The 24,691-nt window shown below is 36.7% G+C and overlaps 2 protein-coding genes and 1 long non-coding RNA gene across 13 annotated transcripts in view; 1 reads left to right on the forward strand and 2 right to left on the reverse strand.

Moving 5' to 3' along the window:
- Positions 1–24,003, reverse strand: LOC129418351 (uncharacterized). Of its 11 annotated transcripts, none has more exons than XM_073866597.1 (19): positions 16,389–17,826; positions 16,012–16,038; positions 13,263–13,353; positions 11,053–11,124; positions 8,258–8,332; positions 8,079–8,165; positions 7,889–7,963; positions 7,344–7,427; positions 5,586–5,660; positions 5,407–5,493; positions 5,217–5,291; positions 5,038–5,124; positions 4,848–4,922; positions 4,669–4,755; positions 4,479–4,553; positions 4,297–4,386; positions 830–910; positions 607–684; positions 1–374 (listed from the first exon to the last, which is right to left on the reverse strand). In XM_073866597.1, exons 1-19 carry the CDS (start codon positions 16,662–16,664, stop codon positions 139–141), a joined length of 1,833 nt encoding a protein of 610 aa, XP_073722698.1. In that variant the 5' UTR covers positions 16,665–17,826; the 3' UTR covers positions 1–138. The 11 variants fall into 11 exon arrangements, with proteins under 11 accessions (XP_073722698.1, XP_073722669.1, XP_073722684.1 ...); XM_073866568.1 differs by having other exon boundaries at positions 11,355–13,353; XM_073866583.1 differs by lacking the exons at positions 16,012–16,038; positions 16,389–17,826 and adding an exon at positions 23,808–24,003 and having other exon boundaries at positions 11,355–13,353.
- Positions 1–24,691, reverse strand: part of LOC129432617 (proton myo-inositol cotransporter) — a 115,971-nt gene that overhangs the window by 41,888 nt on the left and 49,392 nt on the right. The gene's annotated exons all lie outside the window — the stretch shown is intronic.
- On the forward strand, positions 628–4,219 carry LOC141363691 (uncharacterized). The gene is made up of 2 exons (XR_012369207.1): positions 628–1,235; positions 1,662–4,219. It is a non-coding gene; the product is annotated as an uncharacterized lncRNA (long non-coding RNA).

The raw sequence follows: 24,691 nt of genomic DNA on the forward strand, positions 1-24,691 counted from the left end.
TGCAGTAACCAGATGAACATTTATTTTGTTCACAATTTCAGAAAACAGTAAACGTTACAACAAAATGTTAAAACCAAAAAAAAAAGGAAAAGTGAGAAACAGAGAAAGAGAGATTGAGATGAAGACCACATTTAGCCTTTAAAATTTTAGTTTTCTTGAAGCAGATCTCCGATTTAGAGTTACAATTGTGTTGTACACAAAATTCTTCACATCCTTCCAAGATCGTTCATTTAGGGCTTCTTCTTCCTCTATGCACTTCATGCATGGCAGTTTTCCAGGAACTCTGCGCTCGGCTATAAACTTGGCCAAGTGTTTGTGTACTGCACTCCTCTCTGCCTCACTCCATGGTCTCTTCACATTTACCTTGGCCGACACTACAAATGACAATGTAGATTTTGTAACATTAAATCATAAACCATTTACATTTATACTTTTGGCAAAAGCTTTTATCCAAAGTAACTTGCACTGCATTTAACATGTACATTATTTGCATTCCCTGGTAATCAAACCCACAATCTTTAGTGTTGCTAAGTTACATGAACAACTAAAAGTATCAATTAAATAAAGTTTTTTTTTAAACTGCAACTGCTTGCTCACAGGCCGTACCTTTGGCACTTTTGGTCTGTCGTCCTATTTTTTTATTTGGTGTGTTTTTTTTCAGCAGGTTTGCTCCTGAACACTCATCTGTAGCAGAAACGCATGAGAAGCTATTAGTAAAAACATTAGGTATTGTTAACCCTGTGTACTAAAGTGTAAACAGTAAAATGTGACATCAAGCCTTCATGAAACACTATCACACTACTTAAAACAAGATTAAAACATTACTTACCATCTACATCTGATTCTGAACTACCATCTTCACGGCATGACTTAAGTCGCTTTTCAAGGAAGGAGAGATCAGCACCTCCATCTAAAAAACAAAGTCACACATAAACCTGTGCCTGTAACAGGAGTATGGTACGGTCATGCATTACAAGATTTGTTGAGCCACAAACTTTTAGACAGTATATAGTGTAAGGGTGGTTGAATACTGTACTGTCTCTGTTGGAATTATAACATTTTTTGCAATCTAGATGGAAATTGTAAGAGTCGGTTTACATCAACAGTGTAAAATCCACCTATGGAAAAGGACTTACCAATAACTAAGCACCCACCCACCAGATGACCTGTATGATGCGAAATCAAACAGCTGCCCACACGACCGTCGGTTTCTTTTGAAACGTTTTTACAGCAAGGTAAAGTTCAATTTCATTCCATTTCATAATTGTTTTATGTAATTGATTTTTGTCTTCATACTAGAAGTGTTCGAATTGTTATAGTTGCCATTTAAAATACATAACTGTGAATGTGTGTAGATAAATTCTCAGTCTGCGAAAAAAGGGCCAAGATGAGATGATCTTTGATCAAAACCACAAATCAGTATGTGTGGGTTAGCAGCTAGCATATTTTACTGTTTTGTATATTTAACTCATGAAAACCTGCCTTTCAAGACATGCTTGTTGTTTAAAGTATCTCTTTAGATCAGGTCCAAGATTGTGGCATTTAAAAAACATTTTACTTCACTTCATGGATTCCAGATGCCTTTGCAATAAAGTATTTTTCTGTGTGTACCTTAACCTTATTTTTTTAAATATAAAGTTTATCTACATTTGTGTTTACAGAAATCATGTACCACAGTGTTGACACTAAAGAAGTGGACGTTGTGCCTGCAGTCTGAGTAAAAATATATGTGAGTTTAATACATAGATGGTAAATAACTGTGTATAATAAATGTGTATATAATTATGTGTGTGAGCAGTCTGCTCTCCAATCACTCACGATCGGTCCGTGCAGCGTGCATGATGTCAAACACACCTCTGTTACCTGGGGTCATTTAGGATGCGATGACGCGCAACTGTATGCATTTGTGCTGCACATGTCCAATTGTTATTGAGGCTGTTTACCCCTGGTATTAAGATGCATTTTGCCTGTTCAGATCACAAGTGAACAATGCTATAGACAAGTGTAAACGAGGTCTAAAACTTTTTAACCTCGTCAACTTTTGACCACATTAAGTAGTTTAAAACACATTCGACCGGATTGCTTTGTGGGGCAGATGCTCATGTGGTTGAATGTGCTTGAGCAGCCACAAAAGACTGTTGACTCTCCGCCTATTGATCTAATGTATTGAGCACAATGTTTTTACATAGGATCTGACTTCTAGAGCGTACACACAATATACAGCACTATCTTAAGGCTTTCATTGATAAAAATTAAGTGGCTGCTGTCCGCCTCTTTCATTTGTTTTAATTTCCGAGCATGTGAAAGTTGTGTGAGCTTATTTCATAAATTTTTCTGTTTACTAATAATATAAGCAGCAGACTCTAACATAATATTAGTTCACATCAATTTAAACCTGTCATTTTTCCCACTCGCGTTTAAACGAAAGCAGAGGGACTTGCCCACAGTTTCCACAGACCATCCCCTCAAAGCAATCAGGACAGAAGCGGTCGAATGTGGACAAAAGAGATCAATTAAAATACCAGGTGTGAACTTGATGTGTCTCTCTCGTCCACCAAAACGCATCTTAATACCAGATGTAAACAGCCCCTTACCATGACACGAAGCTTGGCATTCAGAAGCGAGTGCCTCACCCCCGAATCAAAGTAAACCCTACCCGAGACAACCTCTGCAAAGTGCACCAAGTTACGCTTATGCGTACCACACTCTGGTACAATTCGAAGCAATCACACCAGCAAAACGAACTGTACTTTGGGCTCAAACGTACCTTGGTACGATATGGTTCACATAATGCGAGTACACCCTAACTCTGCCAAACATACCAGAGTACGATGATGGTCCTCCCACACTCATGATGGTCCCCCCATACATGTTTTATGATCCGGAAACAAGTATGTTTATGTCATTGTGATGTAAATTGTTTTTGAAGGTCAGAAGATATGCATCCTGTCTCAGCAAAGCCAGTGCAATGAAGTTCACGGTAATTGTTAAGTTTGTAGTTTATTAGACGTGTTTGATTTCATGTGGCGTTGCGCAGATCGAGAGTAAAACTCAAGCTTTCTGTCATAGTGTTTAGCAACTGAAAATATACTAAAGTTATACTTAAGCTAAAATTATACTTGGCCTCTAAATGCACACAATAGTGAGTAAAATCTAAAAATGAATTAGACAATGGCTAATATTAGACAATACTTAGTTACCCAGAGTGAAGATTTTGACTTGTATCCGAGTGATGTACTTGCATTGTAGAAGGTTGCTAGCCGTGATATTTTATGAAGATGTCAAAGGGAATGACAGGCACTTTTGGTAAAAGGTAAATGCATAGACAAATAAGTTTGGTTAAAAATATACCATTAGTTTTGAGCACGTTTTGTGAATGTTTTTTACTTCAGTCTCTGTTTGTTTAATGGTCTGATTAGTTGCTAAATTGAACCATTGAACAAATACCTTGTCGAAAATAACAAATGTTTTGGTTTCCTAGGTAATCTACGTGTTGTTTAATTTGCTTGTTATATTAATTAACTACTTTAAAAAGGACTTTGTTGTTATTTATTCTTAGCAGGGTTTACCAGAAGTTACATGTGTTCCACAAAAGCCGTTTATGTTGTTACTGCTGAAACCATCTACATGATCTAGGGATGCCACTAACGACTTTTTATAACGACTAATCTATCGATTATTCTAAACAAATAATTTACCACAAAAAAAAAAATCAACAAACTTTTAATCAAACATCCCTAAACCTTAATGTTCTTTTAACGTGGGATACTCTTTTTATATTGTATATAAATACTATTTATTATGTGATTTATATATATTTTTTTCACGTTCTGGAAAGGGAAGCACACTCAATGTGACGCATATAAATTTACCTGCTAACATCAATTGATCCACAACAAGTAAAATGTATTATTCTTGCAACTGTATTTGAAGAACTCATCCAAAGCAGAAATACAAAGATTTAAGCTGCGGTCACACTGGACTTATGTGAGACCAGTTCATCAGATCTTTGGCTTCATTAATTTATGCTTTTTAGTAAAGAGAAAGGTCACTCCATAACATAACGCTTTTCTGCTGGTCACATATCTCAATGTGTTATACCCCTGTCTGCCTTGTTGCCCTGATTATTGGATTGTTTACCCGTGTATGACCTTCTGCCTGTTTACTTGGACTTATGTTTGTGGATTGCCCTGATATTAAACTGCATTTGGATCCTCAACCCTTGTGTCTCTGAGCAGTTTGTTACAGATTTAAATGTCTGTTGTATTGTGTTTACTTAAAAAATAATCAACTTACCCTTTGCTTCCCCACTCTTGGTCTGTCGTCGTTGTCGTCTGTTCTTATTAGGTGTGGGGTTTTTCTTCAGGTTTGCTCCTGAACAATCATCTGTAGCAGAAATGCATGAGAAGCTATTAGTAAAAACATTAGGTATTGTTAACTCTCGTGGTACATGTCTTCAAGATTCAAACATTACTTACCATCTACATCTAAACCATCAGCTTCACGGCATGGTTGACGTGTCTTTTCAGGGGATGAGAGATCAAAACCTTCATCTAAAAAACAAAAAGTGTAACTGTGAGCTTCATACATTATAACAGGATCAGGTGTTTTATTAACTGAGCTTGACACAAAACAGAGATTTGAATCATGTCATAAAAAATAACTTACACTTTGTTTCCCCACTCTTGGTCTGTCGTCGTCGTCTTTTCTTATTTGGTGTGGGGTTTTTCTTCAGGTTTGCTCCTGAACAATCATCTGTAGCAGAAATGCATGAGAAGCTATTAGTAAAAACATTAGGTATTGTTAACTCTCGTGGTACATGTCTTCAAGATTCAAACATTACTTACCATCTACATCTGAACCATCAGCTTCACGGCATGGTTGACGTGTCTTTTCAGGGGATGAGAGATCAAAACCTTCATCTAAAAAACAAAAAGTGTAACTGTGAGCTTCATACATTATAACAGGATCAGGTGTTTTATTAACTGAGCTTGACACAAAACAGAGATTTGAATCATGTCATAAAAAATAACTTACACTTTGTTTCCCCACTCTTGGTCTGTCGTCGTCGTCTTTTCTTATTTGGTGTGGGGTTTTTCTTCAGGTTTGCTCCTGAACAATCATCTGTAGCAGAAATGCATGAGAAGCTATTAGTAAAAACATTAGGTATTGTTAACTCTCGTGGTACATGTCTTCAAGATTCAAACATTACTTACCATCTACATCTGAACCATCAGCTTCACGGCATGGTTGACGTGTCTTTTCAGGGGATGAGAGATCAAAACCTTCATCTAAAAAACAAAAAGTGTAACTGTGAGCTTCATACATTATAACAGGATCAGGTGTTTTATTAACTGAGCTTGACACAAAACAGAGATTTGAATCATGTCATAAAAAATAACTTACACTTTGTTTCCCCACTCTTGGTCTGTCGTCGTCGTCTGTTCTTATTTGGTGTGGGGGTTTTCTTCAGGTTTGCTCCTGAACAATCATCTGTAGCAGAAATGCATGAGAAGCTATTAGTAAAAACATTAAGTATTGTTAACTCTCGTGGTACATGTCTTCAAGATTCAAACATTACTTACCATCTACATCTGAACCATCAGCTTCATGGCATGATTTAAGTCTCTTTTCAGGGGAGGAGAGATCAGAACCTCCATCTAAAAAACAAAAAGTGTAACTGTGAGCTTGATAGTTTATAAAACACCTGATCCTGTTATAATGTGACCTTCACACAAAACAGAGATTTGAATCCTCAGGGCGCGAAAGTGTGACCAATTCAGCCCTGGTCCGAAGACGGCATTAGGTAATGAGCCTCTTACAATCGAGTCAGAGCACCAATGTCGCGTGCGCCCAATTTATAGAAAAAAGCCAGGAGTCAGGACCACTGTTTTCTTCATAATCTTACTTCCCTGCCAGACTGGCTGTCTTAAATAGAGAAATAAATTCATTCATTGATTTGCGTTGTTGATTCATTAATAAATAATTCCCCCCCAAGGGTTTAATTTATGCGCAAAAAGCATTACAATGAATAGGACATGATGATTACGTCTTTCTTTGGTGAAAAACTAATAAAATAAATAAGACTACATGAAATGTGTTTCACTTAAATAATTAGAAAATTTACAAAACGAATTCAAAAGTAGCCTATAGCCAATATGAGTTTACTTTTTGTGTGACGCGCTCCAAAACCAATGCAGCACAAAAAACTTTTTTTTACCCATTTAAAAAGCACAATGTTTTGTTATTATTGTGAGTGTAACTTTACAAAAATAAATGAACACCATTACAGTTTTGAATGTTGTTTTACTTTTATTTATATGACCATAATTTAAGGTAATGCAAGATGCAAGCTCATCACGCGTATCATGCGATCACCGGCCGGGTTTATGCAGGGCAGCAATAAAGAGATATTAAACTTTAAACATTTAAAATTCTACTTTAGGGTTTTTTTGGACATCCCTTTGGAATCACTGCCATCATATCATCAATTTATCAGGCAATTATAAATATAAGCGCAGCGCTTATGAGTGTTCAAACACTGCTGAACCCTCAGCTGTCAATCTGCCGACCCTCACAAAGTTTTACATTAAATGATAGTATATTTGTCCAATCATTGCCCTGTGCTTATTTCTGTCAATGTTCTGCATGAAGATCTTTAAAAGTTTCTACTTCTTACTTCACGATTGCGGTGCGGCCGGTCGCAGTCTTTATGTCAAATGGGCGGGTATGAAATAAATTGATGCTGATGTCGGATAACGGGTCAAGTGTTATTTTAATCGCGCAGATGCGGGTTATCAAACAGGACTGTGCATGACTCGTATAAGGAAAATGGAATGGCAACATGAAAATTATAAAATAGCCTACATGTTTATATTCTGTATTAAACCACCATGGGCCCTAAACTAGCGGTGTTAAAGGGACAGTTCACCCAAAAATGAAAATTCTGTCATCATTAACTCTCTCTCATTTTGTTACAAACCTGCAAAATGTCTTTGTTCTGATGAACACCAAGCAAGATATTTTGAGGAATGTTAATAACCAAACCAAGCATGAGTCCCATTCACTTCTATAGTAGGAAAAAATTATACTATGGAAGTGAATGGGGCTCATGAATGGTTTGGTTACAAACATTCCTAAAAATATTTTCATTCATGTTCACCAGAACAAAGACATTTATACAGGTTTGTAACAACATGAGAGTGAGTAAATTATGACAGAATTTTCATTTTTGGGTGAACTACAAATCCGATGCAGTCAAAAATTTGGGTGCACCTATTTTTTGTACTGGTGCACCTAAGAAAAAATGTTAGCCCTGATCATGTCATAAAAAAACAACTTACACTTTGTTTCCCCACTCTTGGTCTGTCGTGGTCTTTTCTTATTTGGTGTGGGGTTTTTCTTCAGGTTTGCTCCTGAACAATCATCTGTAGCAGAAATGCATGAGAAGCTATTAGTAAAAACATTAGGTATTGTTAACTCTCGTGGTACATGTCTTCAAGATTCAAACATTACTTACCATCTACATCTGAACCATCAGCTTCATGGCATGAGTTAAGTCTCTTTTCAGGGGATGAGAGATCAAAACCTTCATCTAAAAAACAAAAAGTGTAACTGTGAGCTTCATACATTATAACAGGATCAGGTGTTTTATTAACTGAGCTTGACACAAAACAGAGATTTGAATCATGTCATAAAAAATAACTTACACTTTGTTTCCCCACTCTTGGTCTGTCGTCGTCGTCTTTTCTTATTTGGTGTGGGTTTTTTCTTCAGGTTTGCTCCTGAACAATCATCTGTAGCAGAAATGCATGAGAAGCTATTAGTAAAAACATTAGGTATTGTTAACTCTCGTGGTACATGTCTTCAAGATTCAAACATTACTTACCATCTACATCTGAACCATCAGCTTCACGGCATGGTTGACGTGTCTTTTCAGGAGATAAGAGATCAAAACCTTCATCTAAAAAACAAAAAGTGTAACTGTGAGCTTCATACATTATAACAGGATCAGGTGTTTTATTAACTGAGCTTGACACAAAACAGAGATTTGAATCATGTCATAAAAAATAACTTACACTTTGTTTCCCCACTCTTGGTCTGTCGTCGTCGTCTGTTCTTATTTGGTGTGGGGTTTTTCTTCAGGTTTGCTCCTGAACAATCATCTGTAGCAGAAATGCATGAGAAGCTATTAGTAAAAACATTAGGTATTGTTAACTCTCGTGGTACATGTCTTCAAGATTCAAACATTACTTACCATCTACATCTGAACCATCAGCTTCATGGCATGATTGACGTGTCTTTTCAGGGGAGGAGAGATCAGAACCTCCATCTAAAAAACAAAAAGTCCTTTGCCTATAAACTCTTTACTGAGATAATTAAGTTTCAGGTGCTTCTAACACCATGTCCTAACTACATGCACCACGGCGACATCCGATAAAAGTTACGTTTTCCATGATAATCAGAGTTTTGTCCTAACCAACCACAACGTGATACCACAATTACTCTATTTTAGAAACGGTCTGACATGTCATGGCTGACAGCTCCACCTATACAGAGATCTTATTTAATGAAAGCTATGCGCATTATGAATATTATGTCTCTCCTCTTTCATGTTTGTAGATGTTTGATTCAAAAGCAGAAATAAATAACAAATCCCTAAAGTTGCACAGGGGAAAGCACCAAGAAGCATAGGAATGTGTCTGTGTATTAGGGGTGGCACGGTTCATGAAAAAAATCCGAACCGTTCGGTTCGCTTGTCTCGGTTCGGAGCGCGTGTGTGTCGTACGGTTCAACGGTTCATGGCATGCGCAATGTATGTAGCCTCGTGCCCTGTATGTGACCTCAGATAGCGTGTTCCCCTTTCGCGAAAAGCGCGAAAGAAGAGGTGGCTGGTGTGGAGAGTGAGTGGTGCCGGTCATGTTACGTGTAGAAATGGCAAGAGGGAGAGAAAAAGAAGTCTGCCCGCAGTTGGAGGATGCGCCAGCGTCGTATAAGTTTGGTGTGTGGAAACAGTTTTTATTTCATGTTACCTATGATGACAGCGGAAATAAAACAATAGCTACAGCCACACGCGACAGCCTTCTCTCCGACCATTTATCTAATCTGAGGTAATGAACACTGTTTTACGTCTTTTCGTATTCAGCGCTATTTTTAGCCTTTCGTTGATAAAACAAAAGCGGCTGATTTCCACGTAGTTTCATTTTGCTAGCGTGTGAAAGTTGCGCGATCTTATTTCATAAACTGCCCCTTAAAGTAATCAGGACAGAAATGGTCAAAAGTGGACAAAAGAGACGGATTTAAATATTACAGGTGTAAACGTTATGTTTCTCTCTCGTTCACATATTCTCTCTGCATTATTTAAGCAGCCTCTCAGTGATAAATCTTAAAGCTACACTGAAGTTGGCATTTTGATAAATGCAAGTTATCTTTGTGTGCTAAAAATGCACACAAAGTTCATGTAGATGGCAATACACATTCTCTTTTTTGCCAAATAAATGAAAAGCATGTTGAAATCATCAATGTCTTCCCTCTCGCTGTGTCAAAATCTCGCCTGGCTTTCCTCAGGGATGTTCCCAATAATGTGCTTAAAGTCAAATTCAGTTTGTGCATAATTACATGATATAACTTTTTTTAATACTGTATCCTAAATTATGGATAATTAATACATTAATAAGATAATAAATTTCTGGAGTGTTAAAAAAAACAAGAACCGTACTTAACCGAGAACCGTGACCATAAAACCGTGATACGAACCGAACCGAGGGTTTTGTGAACCGTGCCACCCCTACTGTGTATGTGTGCATGCTCTTCAGCTGCAGTGTGATAGGGCAGCGCACAAACAGAGCAAACTGTTATGATGTGGCACGCCCCTGTTTTAGCCCGATTTATAGTCGTGCATAGGTTCTACACCGTAGCTACGGTGTAGGCTATCCGTAGCCTGTCGCGCACCTCACAAAAATTTTAACAGCGCGTCAGATCTACGCAGACCGCAAGCGTTGTGATTGGTCCACCAGAACCCCTCGCGTCAGGTAAAAAAAACTGCGTCATAGGTATTTGCGTTTGTGACGGTGAAAACAAGATGAGCCAAGTTGAGGAGTGATTTAACTCAAACTGCATCAAACGTCGCTGTTTATTTACTTCCACCATTGCTGGTCTTCTCAAATTATACACAACAAGTTGCAGTTTCTTATTCGTTTGTGGGTTAACTTGCTAAGCTTCTCCTTCTTTGACGTTTGCGCTGCTGCTGTGGTGACACGCATGGTTACTGCATACCAGCGGTCTATGCGTGTGTTTGCATGACGACGCAAAAGTATAAATGAAAACCGACGCGGAACCTACGCCGTAGGACCTACGCACGACTATAACGAGCCCTTTAGTCCTGTTCAGTATGGACAGACAAACTGCCTGTCGCTGGAATCATATCGCTTCGCATGTAGTTAGGACACGGTCTTAGTTAGGGTGACCATACACTGTAAAAAAATTTCGTAGAAATTTCAATGTTATTGCAGCTGGGTTGCCGGTAATTTACCGTAGATTTAGATTTATGTTATTTACTGGCAAGAGTTTGTTCAAAGTTATATAAATTTTAAATATTAACAAGTCTTTATCTTTACAGAATAAAACTATACAATAACAGCCTCATGCAAAGCATTCTGGGAACCAGAAATCATCATCAACCTTTTTCTGTTTTTTGCTTCAGGTTTTGTTTACCAGAATGTTTTGCTTGATGCAGTTTTTTTTTAGTTTTACTCTATAAAGACAAAGACTTGTAAATGGTTAATGTTCATTTTACTTTGAACAAAATGTTGCCAGTAAAAAACATAAATTTAAATCTACGGTAAGTTACCAGCAACCCAGCTGCAATTTCTACGGAATTTTTTTACAGTGTATGTGGTATTTTCCCAGGATGTGTTCTCGATGACGTGTGCGGTCGACAAATTATACTTTCGGAAGATGCACCCGAAAATCATGGCCAAGACACGTCCCGGGAAAATGGCACGTATGGTCCCCTAGTGTTAGTGCCAAAAAAATTGAAATTTAAAAACTTACCCTCAGCCAGCTTTACTCTCTTTTTCTTTGTTCTCGGTGAGACACCCACAGAATTCAGTGTGGGACCTTCACCTGTAACAGATAACAACATTAAAATTTTATAGAAATATACTTTTACATGGACTTCTTCTAAATTAAAATAATTACATTGGTAGTATACAGTAAATGATAAATCTGCTATCAGTTGTCCAATAAAGTCAATGATTAGCTCTTAAAAATTACCCTAGTGGGTAAACCACAGGCAGTTAAAAGATGTGTGTCTACACAATAAAAATGCATTGGAGATAAAACTGCAAACGTACCACAGGCCGGTGCAAGTGTATTAAGGTTCTTCCCCCTTAAAGTCTGAGTGCCTTGCTCCATTGCAAACAGAAGCTTACTTATTTTGGCAATTTGAAATGTTTTGTCAGTTTGCCTATAAAAGTCACGGTGAACTCTGATATCATGCCCCATGAACCTTGCAACTTGCTCCAGTTCTTGTTCACTAAGGTCCAAGAGTTGGCAGAGTGTGGCAACTTGTTTTCTTAATTTAGTTGACCTCAAGAGTTCAGGGTTTTCTGCTTTGCTTTTTTTTGCATATTTCCGCAGACAGTCACATCCGCGTATGTTTGTCATCACACCGGGTCTTGCAAAGAGATAGGGATTTTCAGCAGGTACACCAGCTTCCACTCGCTTTTGAACCAACAAATCAATTGATGCCTTCATTCTCTTTGTCAAGAAAACTGGAACTTTCTTTCCTCGTTTTCCTCTGATTTCTATGCGGGTTAATAACTTGCTGAGCTGCTTTTCCAATGGTGACAAGGTTTTATAAATGTCCTCGTTTATGGCACTTGTGCTTGCTTTCATGTAAACGTCAAGAGTAAGGCGTGATGCTTCCCCTTCACGCCGCTTGTTGAAGATAATGACCTGTGCTAGAACGGACTCGTTTAATGTTTTGTATGCATGTAAATCCATTTGTTCTGTCAATTCCTTTCTTGCTTCATCTTCTACCATCCTGAGATGGTCTCTTAAAGCAATCACATTTTTTGTGAGGGGGATGTCATCATCTTTATTCCATCTTTTTTCTTGTATGGTTTGGTGAGCTGTGACAGAAACACTGTTTCTCCAGTTTTTCTCCAGAAGTTCCAAAAACTTTTTAGCTTTCTTTTCTGCAAGATCATCTTCATTCATTAGAGTCTGTCCTATTAGGACCTCCACAGCCCCTTTAAGACAGAATCCAATTTTGACTGCTGTTGAAGGTTTTCCAAACTCATTTTTGCCTGGACTAAACTGAGTTAGACACTTGGCAACACTGACAACAAGCTGATATTTTGATGGCACACACAAATCTTCAAGATAATTGACAGTCTTGTCCATGTCCTTAGCCACTAACATGAATCGGCCAAGCTCTCTCATTCTTTGTGCAATGTACTGGTGCCTGGACTTCACTCGACCATGTTTTGCGTACAGTGATTCACCATAGTTGCAAATTAAACTATCACTCCTGATATGAAACGAAACATCATCTTGTCTCATTTGGTTAATGATGCTCTGACAGCCATCTGAGGAAGCTGCAATAGGAAGCAGGGATGCGGCGCGACTTTGTATTCTACTTCGTCTATTCTTTGTTTTTTCATCGGTCACACAAGATTTTCTTGTTCTGCATGATGATTGATGTCTCCAAAGGTCTTTTCTCTTAAACATTCCAAAACAGTATGGGCAAGGCAAATAATCCTTAACCGAGGCTTTATCAGATGGCTGCTTCCACGTCACTATTTGTCCTCTGCCTTTTTCCAGAACTTTGGAATTATGTTTAAAGTCTCCTTTGTTGCGGAGCTGTTCTAAAAGACTTTTTCTTTGTTTTGATCCTAATGAAAAGCTGAAGGCATATGCCACATCTTTGACATCCATGTGTTTTCTCTCTAAATGTCTTGAAATCTTTAACTGAGATTTCCCACAGTAGAGGCAATAATGTCTTTTGTCCCAAGCTCTTTTCTTGTCTTCCCGCCTTGTGCAAATTTTTAGGGTCACATTTAATTTGGATGTATCTGTCTTTTTTATCTTGTGTAGTTTATGGTGTTTTTTTACATACGTTCTTGTGTTTTCAGTTTTTTTGATGGCACTGTCGCTAGAATTTGTGTCGGAACATTCAAGTATTTCACTGGACATCATTGGTTTCTTCCACGATGAACCTTTGTCTGGGCTCAAATCACTGGACGATGAACTCTGACCTGGTTTGTAATCTGGGTCTAGTCCTGCACAACTGGATAACTCTGATTCTGATGAATCACTATCCTCCTGCTCCTCAGAAATAGCATCCAGCTACAAATTAAAAGTATTATTATTATTATTATTATTATTATTATTATTATTATAAGCAAAAAAGCAGAGAGTTGGCTCCTAGTTATATCTATTAAATCATTTAAAATCCTTCACATTAATACATGAACTTTTAATGGTATAATCCTTATGATCAGAATGTCAAATTGAAATCGCAGGGTTCATGAGTTGAAAGCAATTGCTTACAATTTAATCGTAAAATGAATTTAAAGTACGTTTAAAAAAAGAGGAAAAAAACTGGCAACACTTTATAATAAGAATATATTTCTTAACAATTAGTTAATGCATTAGATAGCAAGAACTAACAATGAACAATATTTCTACAGCATATATTAATCTTTGTTCATGTTAATTTCAGCATTTGTTAATGCATTTATAAAATCAAGCGTTATAACTTTTAACATTAATTAATGCATGTTTAATTTGTTGATGTTAGTTACTGCATTTACTAATGTTTACTAATACAACCTTATTGTAAAGTGTTACGAAAAACTTACTAAGATTTGTATAATTTGAATGTCATGTAACCATTATGCAATACTACAGTACATCATAAAACCGAGAATTCATGCGACAGACATCACTTCGCCCAAGAAGCAGTGCTTCACCTTCTGAGAATATAGTTCCCACTATGTATACTGTTAAAAGATGGCTTATATGACTTTGTTATTTGTACACGGTGTGATTTGTATAGTCACAACACATAAATAGGAAAATGTTGGCATTATTTTGTCACTTATTTGGAGCAGTATGCTAGCTGGAGCCATTCACTTCCAGTCTTTGTGCTAAACTAAGCTAGCAGGGGCATGCGTCAGACAGAGTTACAGCATGCACGGAGATGAAAAAGGTATGGACTTATTTAACTCTAGGGGAAACGGTGAATAAGCTAAATTCCCAAAATGTGGGCGTGTTCCTTTAAAAACGTGTCTTTACGGGATCTTTGCTGTATCTGTGTGAATGCAAACACAGATTCCGAGAAGTCATTGACAGTGTGAATGAAGATCAAACAATTCCAGACAAAACCAGGATGCGTTTTCTGTAATATCTGTGTAAAAAAGGGCTGAATAAACTTAAATACGGAAGAAAAATTAATGTTTTTAAAACATGCAAATGAGACATTAAAATATTTACTGGAAAATCACAGGGAAATTCTCAAGTAAATAATTTAGGTCAAAGGTGTTCAGCTGACAAAAAAGTCTGAAAACCAGTGGTGGCCGGTGACTTATTTTTCGAGGCCAAATGATGTGAAGCTCGTCACAACATGTATGTAACCTGTTATGTGTGTGGTTCATCATTTTAAAAATATGTGTTCGGCACATCATGTAAACTGTGCATCACGTCATGTCAAAATATGAGCCTGCTGCAGATGCTTCAAAGGGGTTTATGATAAGAGAGACGCTCACATTTGCCAGATACTCTGTTAATCTTATGTGTAATCAAAGTTAGGGTTAAGTAGGTGTCGTACGAGTATTTTGTGAACATGAGCATCTCTTTTATCATTCGACGTGTGTGCACCAGGCACGCATTTTAAAAAGAGGCATGATGCACATGGTTCACATGACGCAACAAACAAATATTTTGACTTGACGAGCAACACACGACACTGCAAACACATTATGAATTACGCACCTCAGAAGAGAAGTCATCAGCCGCCACTGTTAAAAAACCCTGTGCTGTAGCTTAGAGCCAATGGAATTGTCCAGATACTTGATGTTTTATATGTGAAACATACCTAAAAACACAATTAGACTGAACCACAGTCTCTATAAATAGCAATGCTGACATTGCGGACACGTGTGTCAAAATTTTGAGGCATAAAATCTGTTTCCGCCACACGGGACTTTTACAATGCATCTCATGCAATATCCACCCCTCGCCGCATGGTTGTTGTATGTTTTTACTAAATACAACAATAAATACGTCAAGTCTGACCACCAAAAGCGTTTGATATTTTGAGCTTTCAACCCAGAGGTGTTTGTTTTTAGTTCAAAGCAACTGTTTGAAAATGTGTGACACTTTCAATCATTTCGTGTGCTTCCACTAAACTCTGGACACTAATGAAAGCTAGGTGGACATGAAATTATATATATATATATGTATGTATGTATGTATGTATGTATGTATGTATGTATATGCATATAAATAAAAATTATATATATATATATATATATATATATATATATTCATATGTATGCATTTATATGTATGCATATAAATAAAAATTATAATATATTATATATAGGCTATATTGTGTCACCATTGGAAGCAGTGACATGAGCGACCCCCGCAACTCCTTCTCGTACTTTTGAGTGACTGACAGCTCTCTGTGCAAACACTTCAAAGTCACAACCAGATTCATCGAAACAAATAACGCAATTTGACGCGAGGTACAGAGGGGCGATTTAAATCCGATAAAGCATTACGTTATCCTCGCCGAGCGCAGCTCGTGGTTGCTAAGAAACACGCCACGGGAGCGCGCTTTGGAAGAAAGAAGCGCTTTGATCCGGGTTTAGCACGTGTTTTAAAACGTGACACGCGAACGGCCACGGAACGCTGTAATGTAACATTACGAAATACACATTTCCTCCTTACATTAAATGACAAATGGAACTTTTTAAAAGATTTTGAAAAAGCACATACCTGTGTTGAACGCTCTCCCATTGTTTCCTGGACACCAAGATTGAAAATGTATATCAGCATAACACATATTAAACATATCAAAATGTACAGACTGCACAAATACAACCAAATGAATGCATCCTAATTCATCTTAATCTATGATCACATGACTCTTAAAGTGAGGCCTACAGGCTGTACTGATGTTACAATCTATGGTCTTAAGTTCTGATTCAATCTTAAAACATTAAACAAGGGTTAAAACATTGAGATGTTTTACAAAAACGACAGTTAGTCTGTGAATTGATATGCATTATGCTTTCTGGACAATTAAGACAATTAAAACAAAAACATGCATTTAAATAAATATGAAGATAAATAATAATGTTAGAAACACTTACCTGACGAAGAAAAGTTTGTTCAAAACGGCTTGCGCATTTATTGTGATGCTGTCTAAGTCTCTCCAATCTTCTCTGAAATCGCTCCATCAACCATGAGTTATAAACAAACGCTGATGAGCAGTGCAGTGAAATGGGGGATGGGGAAACAGTGTAGCAGTGTAGCGCTGGTCTGAGGAGTGGGGGTTGGGCGACGCAAACACGTGCAGTGTAGCGCTGGTCTGAGGAGTGGGGGTTGGGCGACGCAAACACGTGCAGTGTAGCGCTAGTCTGGGGCATTGGGGGATGGGCGTTGATTTTGTATCACAACAATATTGTCACAGTGTTTCACATGGAAGAATCTTGACTTTTTCAACATTAATAAGATCTTAACCTAAGTCAGATTTAACCATTCATTTAAATATAACTGTAGTGAAAAATATATGATATTTTAACACTGTATTCATTTTGTTAAAGGCCTGCATTAAAACTTTTATTAAAGTAAATTTACAAAAGCAGTACCATTAAGCATTATATGCAAAAATTTAGTGATTATAATCCAGTATGTAAATGATGCATTGATTAAACAATTCTTTAAATTGGAATTATATGAGAAAATGAAGACTAAACTAAACTTCGATTAAATTAGTATGTCTACACTGTATTTAATGTACTTAACTGGCTCACAGAGGTACAGTGTTATTCGTTTGTGAGCTGAAGTTATATGGATGTACATTTACTTTAATGTGTGGCTACAAACAGTTGTGTAGTGCAAGGTATATACAGAGTATACCCACTTTATTAGATGGCATGGGGTAAACCCACTTTTAAATTTCAAATATTAATGAATAATATTAATTTCATAATGATCCTTATGCTGAGAAGTCAAGCAGCTGTAGTTAAGCGACAATACTGATTCCATTTTGGAGTTAACCAAATATGCAAGACTAATCAAACATGTCACTGTTTATAACACAGGGCATTCAACCTTAGTTTGGCCACTATGTACTGTGTCTTAATCAACTAGGGCTAATCAGTACATTTTGGATTGAAATGAGATCAGTCTTGACCAGTTTTGAAGAAAATAGATTACTAACTTGTATGACTAGTCTAAACAGTTTATGCAGTCGACCACAGGACATACTGTGTGAGTGACTGGAAGATAGCATTGTGCTATCAGCCCTATAACTAATTTAGTTATAAATTGCTAACGGTAGCCGAATAGCAATGAAATCACGATGCCCCTCTCCATTCAAATTGCCATCCAAAGTCACACCTCTTTCAAAACACATGAACACGCACAGATCAGACGGTCACATCTCATGTCTCGTTCACCAGTGAGAAAACTTTGCAGTACAAAGTGAATAACATTACCAAAATAACCAACATAAACAACTGTTTTACATCAGAATTAAAGAACACTTTCGGCTGTGTAGACATAGTAACATAACTATATCGTTATGCTAATACATAAACGAACACAAATTTCAGAAGCAACACAATGTTTCATCAAAGTAGAATATCTGAATCCATCTCAATACAAACATATCGTGTACCTGTCTTACCAAAATAAACTTTTAGACCCTTTGCCTCCTGCAGCTGTTTGCATCTCGTGGTAAAGCAAGTTGCCGATGTTCATTTGTGTTTTTGCTCTTTGCTGAGCCAGACAGTTTTTGCTGTTGTTGTTATAAAAGATTTCTTTCGTTGTGTGGCTCCTGTGCAGGTTGTCAATTCAGCAGAAAAGTTTGTCATTATCCCTCTGTTTACAGACAGGAGATGAGCGCACGTGAACACACCGATGATGTATGGTGTCTGCGTGAACAAGCTGCGCAGTGACATTCAAATTATGCTTACGGATGAGGGACAAAAAAGACAACATCCGTTCGAACCGAGATCTATGATTGGTTTAAAATTTTTTGGTCCTACGCCTTTCACAGATGACAGAAATTTCAACAAATACATTCAAATACATTCAAATCAGATACCCTGCCTTTAACCAAATAGCTGTCTCCCTCCAAGTGACCATGTCTGTGTGGCCAGGTAATACAACATCTGACTTCAGTAAAACTCCATCAACCTCCAAAATAGACAGCATAACACTAGTGATGACAATAGAATAAATTATATGAAAAATAATAAAGTATACATGGAAAATGTACAGTCACCTCCATAAGTATTGAAACAGAAGCAGGTTTTGTGTTATTTAAGCTGTTTTACCAAAATTTATTCCAGTTAAAGTCATATAGTAAATATAGGCTTAAAGTGCACACATCCAGTTTGGATGAATGGTTTAGGCAGTTTAAAATGTGAGAGTAAAATAAGATCATCCACCACTGTTATCCTATATAGGTGTACAGGATTTTTATGTTGCTATGCTCACCATTGTGTTTTTTTAGTTAGAATGTTGATCTGGTCACTCTTAAGGTTCCTGCCATCTCTCTGATGGATTTGTTGTGTTTTGATGTATATCTAAAAGGGGCAGTTACATTAAATGGCTGTTATTCCCCTGCTGAAAAAAACAGCATCAAACCAGCATGGACCAGCATGGGAATTATGCTGGTCCATGCTGGTTTAGCTGGTGTTCACTAGCACAGTGGTTCTTAATGTTATTCCTGGAGGCCGACTGGCCTGCACATTTTGTATGTCTCTTTTGTCTGACAGACTCACTTCAGTTCATGGAGATCTCTTCTAATGAGCTGATGATTTGAATTAGGTGTGCTAAATAAGGGAGACATACAAAATGTGCAGGGCAGCGGGCCTCCAGGAACAACGCCAAGAACCACTGCACCAGCAAATAAGCACCAAAACACAACATATGCTGGTCTTGCTGGTATGCTGTTTTTTTAGCAGGGTCCTTAACTATTTAGACAATCTGGATGTGAATGCCCTCTGAGTAAAGCTGAGGGTGTGCACTATAAACTATGTAACACAAAATGTGCTTCTGTTCCAATATTTATGAAGGTGACTGTATGTAAGGGTCAAAGATCACATAAAGTTGAAATTTAGTATCATAGTAGCACCAGACCCCGAGCCTAACCCTCATTTGACTTGACATTGTTCATTTAAGAGCATCTCTGTGGCTATTAGACACAGATGCATATAAAGGCCATATTCCTGCATAAAAACTAGAAAAACTCCTTATTTTAGAGACTTTGTATGACATCTTTGTATGACACTCAGGGGATGCTGCAAAACCACCATGTGAAGTTTGGGGCTGGTCAGATCTGTCTAGAACAATATATTGATGACAATACATGCACAATGTAAGCACACCTGAAGTGTCGCTTATAGACCTTTCAGCTGCAATAACACAAACAAACGGATTTTGTGGCCCAAACTTAACTTCCAGTAAACGTCTGCATAGAACAGAAGTCCATCTACAGTACAGTAGATTATTTCTGATAACAAGCAAAATAAATAACCACAAAATTACTCAAATCAGAGCTAAAGTGTATCAACCATAAAACTGAGAAACAATTGCTTGGAGGAAGAAGACTGGAGAATCAATGAAATTATTAATATAAACTTTAATTACAGTAACAAAAACCAGGCAGACTTAAAGTTTATTTCCACATCCTTTTTGTTTCCTATCTGAATTTGCGGAATTGCCCATGTCCTTCACACGTGATGCCTTAGATTTAGACATTAAATAGGCTATACTGTCTACTGTCATTCTGTCAAATGTTTAGATGAAGGTTGTGATTTATTTCACCTACAGTTCAGTTTGAAGTAATCTAATACAACATTGTTTAGTCAAGAGAGACTACACGACTGTCAGCGTGTGCCACAGTAGTAGAAACAACACAAATATGGATATAAAGTCATTAACCCACTGTAACTGTACTATATATGTCTTAATACATAAAGCTGCGTTTAAGTAATAAGTATACATGCAACCAGAGGTTGGTAGGAACGGTACATTTACTTCATTACATGTACTTGAGTAAGATTTCTGAAAATATTTACTATTAGTACATTTAAAATGCCCTACTAAAAAACAGCTAAAACTAGCATAAGCTGGTAGCTGGTTTTAGCTGGTTTAAGGTGTCAGTAGCTGTTTTAAGTTGGCCCATCCAGCCTGGCAAAGCTGGTCAAGCTGGTGGGTCTGGTCTTCCAACCTGACCAGCTGTACAGCTTAACCAGCTTAAAAAATGACCAAAACACAGGTAAACCAGATGGTTCATTAGCAAAACCAGCTAACCATTAGGCCTATGTAAATTAACCATGGATTTATTGTGGTAAAAGTGTAGTAGGTTTAACTATGGTTTTTGAAATCCATGGTTGTCAAAACTTATTTTGTTGTTGTTACCATGGTTTTACTACAGTAACCATGTTTTTTTTTTTTAACTCAAAGAGCTAAAACCAGCTCACCAGCTTATGCTAATTTTAGCCGTTTTTTCAGGGTTCACTTTAACTCTTACTGGAGTAAATTTAATGGACAATTTGTACTTTTACTGCGTTACTGTATTTTAATTCATTATTGTTTCTTGGCCATTTGCTCATTAATTACTCATTTGAGTCGATTCCTTCGTGTATTGCAAATAAATGAGTCATTTGAGTCGATTCTTTATCACGAATGTATTGAACAATGGGCCAAACGTTTGAATTGATTCGCGAATCAGTTTGAATGAATTGTTCAGTACGCTGCGCAAACTGGACCGTCTGTTGCGGTTTTTTTCACTCATATAAAAAACACGGAGAACATAAAGAGTGTTGGATGGCATGGATATGAATCTACTACATCTATTTACTAAAAGCAAACTTCACACGTGTACTATTGATGAAGACCCGGCAGTATAAGCGCGCGACCTGTTCGTCGTCAGATAAACGCGCGCACTATACTGTAACAGCACAGACTGAAGAAAATCCGTCGATGATTGACGTGTGATTTGCTGTATCTTCAAATGTAAGTGCTTCTTATTTTACACTGTCGATGTCATCAGACCACTTTGGCAGATGCTCTGAGTTTAGTTAACTTTTTTGCATAGTGAATTCGAAACTGTCGGTTTATTTAATATTGTCTGTACTTTAATATTGACTGTACATCGACATGAAGACTAACTGTTAAGAGATAATTTCACAGAAATGCTTCTCTATTGTGTGTTTGTTATTACAGTACTTGTACAGTAGTCTTTAACCTGTACTGTTTGTGAATGGTGCAATTTTTACACATATTGTGTAAATACAGTAACATAAATGTAATATTTTAAGGTCCATTTAAATTTCAGATACTGATCATGCAATCCTTGATAAAAAGTGCAATACCTAAATTCACCATGGTTTTACATTTTTAATACATCATTACTGTAGTAACACAGGTAACTGGATTTTAATAAATACACTCATAAAATATAATTTAAATAATATATATGGTTATTCTTGCAGAGGGTAATAAAAATGCATAAAATATGTAGGGTTTTGGTAAGACATTGAGATGTCACATGGAAGTTGACCTTTGACCTGAGATATAGCCAAAAATTGTTGTGTAAGATCACAAACTTCAAAATATCACTAGACATGTATCCAGATGTAATAAAACCCCCTTCATCTGTTTTTGATATCAATATATAGAGATCTAATCAGCTTTAACATTTGTGTCAGACTTAAAGAAATTCAGGCATTCCTGAGATATTGAATTCACAAGTTCAATTATGGCCAACATTTTGATTTGTTAAGTCACAGTGACCTTGACCTTTGAACTCTGCTCCTCAAATAATTTGCACCCTAAACATTTATGACAAATTTGAAGAAATTCCCTAAAAGCAGTCTTTTTAGAGCTATCGCAAGGACTATTTATAGGCGCAATATGTTGTAAATTCATAGGGGGCGATAGAGAGCAAACCGTGTGTGTATCCAAGGTAAAAAAAAAAATCGGTCCCTCTCATTTTTCCATCAATCTGAGGACCTCTTTAAAACTTAGAGAAAAGCCTATATTACAGCCATTGGAGGCCATTACAGTGAAAACATAGTGAGGACCGGCCTAAATGTCCTCACTTTGTAAAAAGCTCCTCACTCCAAAGGTTAAAAACTCACGCTGGTCCTCACAAAGATAGCCAAACAAACACACACACACACACACACACACACACACACACACACACACACACACACACACACACACACACACACACGATGTAAAGTGTTATTAACATATAAACATGCCTATACAAATAAATTTATATTTAAACATAATAGTTTTATAATAGTTTTAGAACATGTCATGAAGGCTATAAATACAAGGAAGAACTAATAGAAAGCAGGAAAATTATGAAATATTTAATAAATTATATTATATAGAATACATGATAGTAGTGCTCTTTACTTTAGCGAATCATATTGTAAAAAATTATTGATTTACCAATAAAGAACAATACATATACATTACATACATGCACACATATCAGTAGCCAAGCCATTTAAACTTTAAATGTATCTAAAAAATAAACGTAACTTGGTGAAAATGTTATAAGAAACATTACACTTAAGGGAAACGGACTTCGACAGAACACCGGATCCAAAAAAATCACAGTTTAACACTAAAACACCTTACACCGCTATTGCGGAGCTGTCACTTTCTGCCACCAGTTGGGCTCCGCCAACAAAAAAGCGTCATCTCTGTTTGCAAACATGCAAAAGGTCTATTTGGTGATACGTATATATTAACCATTCAAAACAGAGATGATTCACATACAGTGCCCTTAAAGGTACCGTAGCAACAGCCTGTCCATTTTAAGCATCAAAATTGTTTATTATAAACTAAAGTTATGGCACTGCTTATGTCATTTTGACTTTAAGTCACCTACACTGAAAAATCCAAAAAGTTCTTCCATTTTTCCCATGTGATTTTACAGTGGATATGTAAATTTGCAGTCTATTTCTGTAATTTTACAATTTTTAATTGTATTTAGAAAAACATGAAAAATATGTAAAATAAAAAAGTAAAATTCCGTAAAAATGACTTGTTAAAGTGTAGTACAATGTCAGAAATAAATTTGTCGAAAAATGGTCTCAAGCTGTCACTGGGGCAGTACCCTTTCAAAAGGTGCTAATGTAGGTACAAATATATGAAGAGTTTGGTTCCAAAACACAATAAATCCATTTTGACAAATTTTGGTAAAAACGTGTTTTCTATACCAAGAAAGTGACCATATGAAAAACACTATTTTCTGTTACAAACTTTCACATAGCATCGTTAGGTTATAAAAACATAAAAAATTCAAATCCATAACTTGATTTTCAAAGATTTATTATAAAAACGGATTATTTTTTCCACAAAATGCAATAAATCCATGACAAGTTTTTATTCAAAATGCTATAAATCTATTGAATCAATCGCCTATATAAATGTGCATTCATCTTTGCCATGTTATATTCATTTAGTTGACTAGTTGTACACACTAATTAAAAAGTATAAACATTAATGTCATTAATAAAAACACTTACTTTGTGATATTAAGAACACTGTCATTGCTGCGGTTATACTTGACGTCGTCGCTTAACATTTTTCACAGCGATCAGCTGTAAAATGTTTTGGTCCTGCTCGATCTTCGTTGACTTTGAGTAAAATAATGTAAAGTTTTTCATAAGATCCCCTGGGGTCAATGTGTTAGCATGACAGAAACTTGATGCTGTCGGCCCGGGCAAACAAGTATCCAGAGTGTCTCTTGCGTAAATTATTAGATGTTGATGGCTTACGTTTCTTTCCCGTCACAGAAAACCATCACAGGTTTATCAATGTTATTAAAGTATTATTTTGTTTTGTTTGTTTGTTGATCACGAAGTACAAAGTAGATGAGGAAAACTAGGATTCCTTGTACTCAACGCGCCGCCATTGTTTGTTTACATTGCGTGGAATGGTGCGCTGCAATCTGTGGAGCGGATTTATGGCATTCCGTAGAAAAGAGGAGTGGCGTTTATTGCATTTTGGGAAAAAAGGGAGAAAAGATGACAGAATAACACAGCGTATATTGGATTTTGCGTTAAATTATGAATTTACTTTTTAATACTGACCTGATATAATACTGATTCTGGCAGTAATTCATTTTTTTCAAAAATGGCGTTTATTGCGTTTTGGAACCAAACTCTTCACATTTGGTAACAATATGTACCTTTGAGGTACTAATATGCACTCTTTGGTACCGGTGTGTACTTCTAAGGGACTAATATGAACTCTTTAGGTGCAACGTGTACTTTTGAAAAGGTATTGCTCCAGTGACAGCTAGGGATCATTTTTTGACAATTTTTTCTGATCACTTCGAAATGGAAAAGTTATTTAACTGGCCCTGTTGAACTGAGTTTCTTGGTGCTCCTGAGTAAGTTTAAATTGA

This window comes from Misgurnus anguillicaudatus, chromosome 1, assembly GCF_027580225.2.
Source record: "Misgurnus anguillicaudatus chromosome 1, ASM2758022v2, whole genome shotgun sequence".
NCBI lineage: Eukaryota > Metazoa > Chordata > Actinopteri > Cypriniformes > Cobitidae > Misgurnus > Misgurnus anguillicaudatus.